Source organism: Erpetoichthys calabaricus, chromosome 9, assembly GCF_900747795.2.
Source record: "Erpetoichthys calabaricus chromosome 9, fErpCal1.3, whole genome shotgun sequence".
Taxonomy (NCBI): domain Eukaryota; kingdom Metazoa; phylum Chordata; class Cladistia; order Polypteriformes; family Polypteridae; genus Erpetoichthys; species Erpetoichthys calabaricus.
In genome coordinates this window covers 32645286-32652410 of record NC_041402.2, presented here as the reverse complement: position 1 = coordinate 32652410, position 7125 = coordinate 32645286, and the positions used below count along the sequence as shown (strand labels likewise).

At 37.5% G+C, this 7125-nt stretch overlaps 1 protein-coding gene across 1 annotated transcript in view; it reads right to left on the bottom strand.

Annotated features, from left to right (window-relative positions):
* Positions 1-513: 513 nt before the first annotated feature.
* The window catches only part of sf3b3 (splicing factor 3b, subunit 3), a 28548-nt gene continuing 21936 nt past the window's right edge, over positions 514-7125 (bottom strand). Inside the window, exons 20-27 of the mRNA XM_028809249.2 lie at positions 6811-7016; positions 6561-6717; positions 5368-5493; positions 2955-3167; positions 2768-2866; positions 1670-1813; positions 1486-1590; positions 514-1020 (exon numbers count right to left, since the gene is read on the bottom strand). Of these exons, the coding sequence (XP_028665082.1) occupies positions 880-1020; positions 1486-1590; positions 1670-1813; positions 2768-2866; positions 2955-3167; positions 5368-5493; positions 6561-6717; positions 6811-7016 (1191 nt within the window). The 3' untranslated portion in view covers positions 514-879. The remainder of the gene's footprint in view (positions 1021-1485; positions 1591-1669; positions 1814-2767; positions 2867-2954; positions 3168-5367; positions 5494-6560; positions 6718-6810; positions 7017-7125) is intronic.

The window sequence follows — 7125 nt, the reverse complement described above, 5'->3', positions numbered from 1 at the left end:
GCATTGACTGCAATAAAAATGGAGACTATGAGATCATATGCAACTCTTGTACTTGCACTTGTAAATAAACCTAAGGACGTCAGCACTGTAGTTAAGGCTTACTTTAGTTGCACAAGGACCCAAACAAGGGAAACAAACAAAGGAGCAGTGCTGATCTACACTCACAGCAGCCAACAGCTGCAAACATCCTGACACACCATAACTACATCTCCTTCACTGGCAGCCAAGAAGACATACAACAGTTTGGTTTTATAAAAACATATTTCCCATCTTTTATTTTCACGCATCAAAACATTGGATTATTCTGTTCCTCCATGAAGATAACTTAATGCACTTGAGAAACATGATTTACATCTATGCAAACAAACACTGAAATTTTACAAATAGCATTTTATTGCTCAATTTGAAAATGAAAAAAAAAAAATTTTGTGAAGGGGAAGTGGAATGGGTTTGCTGTAATGTTCATGGGGGAAACCGTACTTAAAAAAAAAAAAAAAAAAAAAAAAAAAACAGGTTTTGCACGATAGTCCATGAAATTCATGGGATGTTGGTCAGTCTTGGGCAGAGGAGACCAGGCTGGCAATGGAATTAACATTTATCTTTGTGTCACACAAAATAGCCCTCTGCAATTCCTGCCTGCCTCCCTCTACAAAAAGTATTTCCAAGATTAACCAATGAACTCTTCATTTGGAAATCGCAATCCTGGGCCGCTCTTGGAGCGTATGCATAACTACTGTCAAATTCAACTACTGCCATTCATTTTCAAATGTCCTGGGAGACGTTTTGAAAAAAAAGTCTAGCCGTAATTGTTAATTTGTACATAAAGAATAAAAAGCTGTGGAAGTCAATTCACATTAACAATCACGCAGGTGGGTGAGTTTAGAAGGCATAGCGCGTTCGAATGTCCTCTAGCTTCTTGGAGACTTCAGGAGGAGTCCGGTCCAGTTCCTCAGACACACTCTTCTGTTTGCTGGGATCCATGGAGTTGAACTGCTCACACAGGTCACCATCAATCACATTCTGCAGAAACCAATGATGAATGTTAGTTAATGAACAAAGTATTTTGAAGGGTAACAAAATTTTAGTGGCCTATGCCATATAGCAGGCCAGACCCTGCTGGACAAACACTAGTTGGGCCACAATCATAAAACTCGAGCTCAGATGTTTAACCCTACTATTTGTACCAACACAGGCATCATGTTCTTACTATATTTATTTCTTATTTATATTTATTTTTTGCTCTACCATGTCAGTTCAATTTTAAAAGGTGTGGAATTTACAACCTATCCCCACTAGTCTATGTGCTGGTTTACTGTGGAGAAGCCTGTTATACAGTATAGTCAATAAAGCAGATTAACTAGGTGCAAAATTAGTAGGGATAGTATAAACACTAATGGTAAACTTTGGTGGATTGAAACCCTTCTATGAATAGCATCAACTGCAGCACTTAACCAGAATCATATCTAAGACAGTAAAGACACCAACCTTCACAGGAAAGTAATATGAGCGGAAACTGAGGTGATCACGTCCACAGAGAGGAGGGAATTCAGACCGCATATGCATCTCCAAATGCTGAAAGAAGTCATGGTCCTACAAGAAACGAGAGGTGTGAAGAGAACAAGATAATAAAGAGACCAAAAATATAATGCAGGTCCCACGTGACTGTTACCTCATGAGAAGTGAAGGGGACAAGGATTCCTATGCCTCCAGAGAGAGTCGTGTAGACTAGAGATTCTGAACCACCTGGAATCAACGTAGTCTTCTGCAGTGACAGATCTGTCTCTCCAATGTGATAATTGACTATGACCTCTGCCTGCAAACATTTTAGTCAACTGTTTATTTTATAAACCTGATTTCTGATATAAAATATACTTTTACAGTAAACAAAGCAGTAATACAGTGCATATAAATAAATATAAAAAAAGATAAAATAGCACTACAAGCACGAAGACTATGAAGTGACATTTTAAGTAAAATCCAGAATGGGAATTTTAATCTTAAAGGTTCTCTTCAGCCCAATATCCAAGTACATAAATCAGAGTATTTAAGAGAATGGGTGTCATGAAGAACAGACGTCAATCAAGAAAGTTCACAAAGGGTTTTTTCTTTTCAGGAACTTGAGTCCTTTATAAAACGTAGTACAATCAAGCAGTTATTGGAAAAATACATTACAAATACTGTGACTCTTGATTACAGCTCTTCTGACCATTTTCCTTGTCAATTTATGGAGTTTCAGTGCTTCTTCTTAAGCTTTACCAACTCTGAAGTAATGTATTATTTTGTGTGTTTTATGAAGTACATGATTCTGTGCAAAAGTAACTAAAAGGTTTGACATTAATGTCAACCGAGAAGCATTGCATTATGGTATAGTTTTCATTTTAAGAACTCTCAAGACTTTCCAAATTTTGTGCACCTTCAAGGTCACTTTTTATTTGTTTACCAGACAAGACTTTTTCCACTTGTACTGAAGGTTAGAACAGATTATCATATATGCAAGTCTTGCCCCTTTCTTTTGCTCCTAATATTTAATACTAAAAACTACTTTCATTAGAATCCTTGTGTTTCCCCACATGCGTTTTGCTTTGCCTGAAAAATGTATAACTGGTATGACCCTCTTCTTCTGTTAATTCCATGACAAATTTAGCAGTAGTTTACTTGACAATAATTGACCTTACAAAAGTTTTTTTTTTTTTTTTTTAACAAACAGGACAGATCTTACCAATGACATCATTAAATGCACTAAAAAACTAAGTATAAGAAGACAAACCTTTTGAGAGGCTCCATTTAACAGACCACGGTCCCAAAGTGCCTTGTTTCCAGTTGGGTCTTCATCAACATCATCATTTGTGTTTGGAGGCAAGCGTACCTATGAAAAGAAGAACACATTCTATAGAAACAAGAACACACGTTCATTTGGTGCCTGGGGCAACAAAGGCTCTTCAAAACAAACTCACAATGCTTATATTTCCAAATTTGTCAGCTGCTGCCATTGTGTCATAATCCAGTAAGCAGGCAGTTGTAACCCATCGCGGGTGTGTGTCATCAGCAAAGATGATCAGCTGATTCTCATTGCGCTTATAACGAACCCAGAACAAGCTTTCCTGTACATCCGATAGGATTACGCGATGCCCAATGGTGTGGATTCCAGTGATGAAATTTGGAATATGCTGAAAAATAAAAGGAGTCAGAAAGATATGGAACTTGCTTAAACTGAAATGGATCAACTGGATACAATGCTAAACCTTACAGTTCAAGGCCACAACAACTGTATCACTGATCCGAAAAAAGGAAGAAAAAAAAAAAAAAAAAGTGTGTTAAGGTTACTCTGCTACTATATAAACAAGTAGTAGTAGTGCTAAGTGTAGAGTGGATTTAAAAATCCTACTTCTTACATATAAAACCTTAAATAGCCAAGGCTCTGCTTACTTATTAGAATGTAAGATTACTTACAAACCAGAGTGGAGTGTTCAAGATTCTGGCCAACTAAAATGATTCCAAGGATTAATAAAATAACATTGGGAGGTCCAGTTTTAGCTACAAAACACCAAAGCTGTGGATTGACATGCTATCTTAAATAAGAGAGTCCCCTTTGGTCTCAGCTTTTGAATCCATAATGAAGACTCACTACAGTGATCCCTCGCTATATCGCGCTTCGCCTTTCGCGGCTTCACTCTATCGTGGATTTTATATGTAAGCATATTTAAATATATATCGCGGATTTTTTTGCTGGTTCGCGGATTTCTGAGGACAATGGGTCTTTTAATTTCTGGTACATGCTTCCTTATTTGGTTTGCCCAGTTGATTTCATACAAGGGACGCTATTGGCAGATGGCTGAGAAGCTACCCAACTTGCTTTTCTCTCTCTCTCTTGCGCTGACTTTCTCTGATCCTGACGTAGGGGGTGTGAGCAGGGGGGGCTGTTCACACACCTAGACGATACGGACGCTCCTCTAAAAATGCTGAAAGATTATCTTCACGTTGCTACCTTCTGTGCAGCTGCTTCGTGAAGCGATATGCTGCACGGTGCTTCGCATATTTAAAAGCTCGAAGGGCACGTATTGATTTTTGACTGTTTGTTTTTCTCTGTCTCTCTCTCTCCCTGCTCCTGATGGAGGGGGTGTGAGCTGCCGCCTTCAACAGCTTTGTACCGGCGGTGCTTCGCATACTTAAAAGCCAAACAGCCCTATTGATTTGTTTCCTTTCCTCTCTTTCTGACAGTCTGTGCTCCTGACGCGCACTCCTATGAAGAGGAAGATATGTTTGCATTCTTTTAATTGTGAGACGGAACTGTCATCTCTGTCTTGTCATGGAGCACAGTTTAAACTTTCGAAAAAGAGACAAATGATTGTTTGCAGTGTTTGAATAACGTTCCTGTCTCTCTACAACCTCCTGTGTTTCTGCGCAAATCTGTGCATGACAATATAAAAATAACCATATAAAAACATATGGTTTCTACTTCGCGGATTTTCTTATTTCGCGGGTGGCTCTGGAACGCAACCCCCGCGATGGAGGAGGGATTACTGTACTTCTATTGAGGGGCATTCTAGACTGAACTGCTGATTAGCTCTGCACTTTTCACCTGTTAGTCACCTGTACAAAAATATAAATAATTTCAACTTGTATTAACCCTCCTTTACTTTATTTCTCTTCTTGGTAAAACGCCGTGCTGCTTTGTGCCAATGCTCTACTTCCAACCAGTTTTTACACTGGCAGAGATTCAATGGATGCAAAGATTCTGTTGTCAGAGAAGACAGCCCAGCTCAGGGGTGTGGCAGTCAGTTAGCCTAAGTCTTCAGGACTGTGACTTTGTTCAACGTTGTCTTTAATAACAGGCTATGGACTAACCAGAGATTTATTTTCTCCAGGGATGCTGTTAATATTGTTTCCTTTCCTCCATTGTCTACTAGTCACAGTTCAATAATTAATGGGCAGATAATTTATGTTAATCAGTTTCAAACTAAATTGCTTTCCTGACTCTACATAAATCTGTACCTTTAATTGTAATCCTTATGTAATTAGTAGCTTGTAAAACGTGTACTTGGATTTTCTTAAAACTTTTTAACAGTGTGCTGAGCCTGCACTTAGTGAAGAGTGCTATGCGAAAATTAACTGAATTAATTACTAAAACTGACCACTGGCTTGACAGAGATTTTCTTTAATTAGTGTTGTTGACACTAATGCTTTACTTTTGGGGCTGAATACTTTGCAACTGTCCAAATATCTGTCACACTTCATTTTGGTTTCATAAAAATGAATTAAAAGCTCTTCAACCTGAATTGGATTAGGCTGCTTTGAAAATTTTAATTCTTTTATAAAACTGTAGAGTTTGACTGGTAACTCTAACCCTGCCCAAATGTTTTTCCCTACCTTGTTTTCACATTTTCGGAGCAGTTTCTTCTTTCCAAGGTCATAGATACGCAGTAGCTTACCAACTCCAACAAGAGCCCTACCCTGGAAAGGAGCAATGGCTGAGGGTACATCTTCGACTGGTGTCTAATGCAGGGGAAAAAAATCTTTGATTACAGAAAACCACTATGAACAAAACAAATAATTATAACATACAAAAGAAGTTAATAGTGCAAGAAAAAAAAAAAAAAAAAATCGTTGATCATATTACCAAAGACAAGCACAAGTAAAATTTTCATTCAGGAAGTCGACTTCATAAATTGTGCCCTTTTTTTTTTTTTTTTTTTTTTTTTAAATTCAGCCTGCAATTCATTTTGAAAATTACCTTTTATTACAAGGTATACAGGAGCATTGCAAACAAAACATTTATTTTTTTGTTGAAACTGAAGACTATTGCAGGCCATCTTATGACTTATAATAAGTCTGCTACATATTGTATGTGACCTGCATGGCTGCAATGAGGTCTATGAATAACCCAGAAACATTTGTTAATAGTAAGTTCAATATGCACAAAATTTTCAGAAAAAGAATTTAATCTTAACAGCATACTTTAATATTTCATAAAGGGAAAAGTGATACACAAATTGTAGCATATAATCTAGCTACAAAAGAAGAAAAAAGACTGGACCTTGGCCCTGTATAACAAAAATGTATGTAGAAGGTGAGCTGTCCAGCTCAGCAACCTACAAATTAGTGAGTTAACAAGTAGCTAGCTGCTAAGAACAAACATATTATTACATCTCTAAGCCAATTACTCAAGGTTCACTGTTCACTTCAGCATATATCTTAGGCAGTCCAAAACTCTGGTCGTCTGTTGCCTCAAAAAAAAGTAACAAGGTTTCAGAAGAATGCAGTTTTCAAAAATATGCATATTTAAACCGTCCAATTTAGTAAATGTAACACACTGGCACTATGAAGAACACTGAAATAAGTGTTGGTGTTTATACATCATGGGTTTGCCTTCACAATCTTTTTGTAATGCAGCTAATTCATTGCTTTCATTTATTGTGCCCTAACTTTAAATATTAGCTTTAATCAAATTGTCTTGTGAATATGAGAAGTGATAACCTTTACATTTCTCTCAGTCAACATACCCAAAATTAAGTTCTTCTTCAGTTTTTATGCCTTTCAGTTCTAAGTTCTGTTTAAATTACCTTGTGCATGAAGTCCAGCTTCTCTCCTCCATTTATCATTTTATACGTATAGATAAAACCTCCACCAACAGAGCGAGGATTTAGAATCAGGTCTCTGGCCACTCCCACAAGCACATACCAATCATCACCACCATTGGTAAACTTGCAAACAGCCACACTGTATAAAACAAATTAGAAAATATATTTTATGTAAAATTCTATAAAATTAAACAAAGCTTCACTCTAATGATCATAATGTAGAGCTTTTCACCTGAAAGCAGCCTCATTTTGCTCCAACTGAACCAGATCTAAAGTAGCACCCTGGATAGGGTTGATTAAGCGAACCAGAGATGCCCATTGTCCACTGCCAGCTTTAGGTGCACCAAATATTGCTTCTGGAAGATTCTCATTAAGGAATGCAGCAGCCATTTCTGCTGCAAGCTCCCTTTCGTCTTCTCCTGCAGCTTCAACCATTTCCTAGAAAAGGAATTTCTGTTCAACAGTGCCACAGCTAACTCCTTCTTGGCATACTGTACATTCAACAATATCAGACAATAAGTGTTTGCCGGTACTCAAGTTTCTCAAA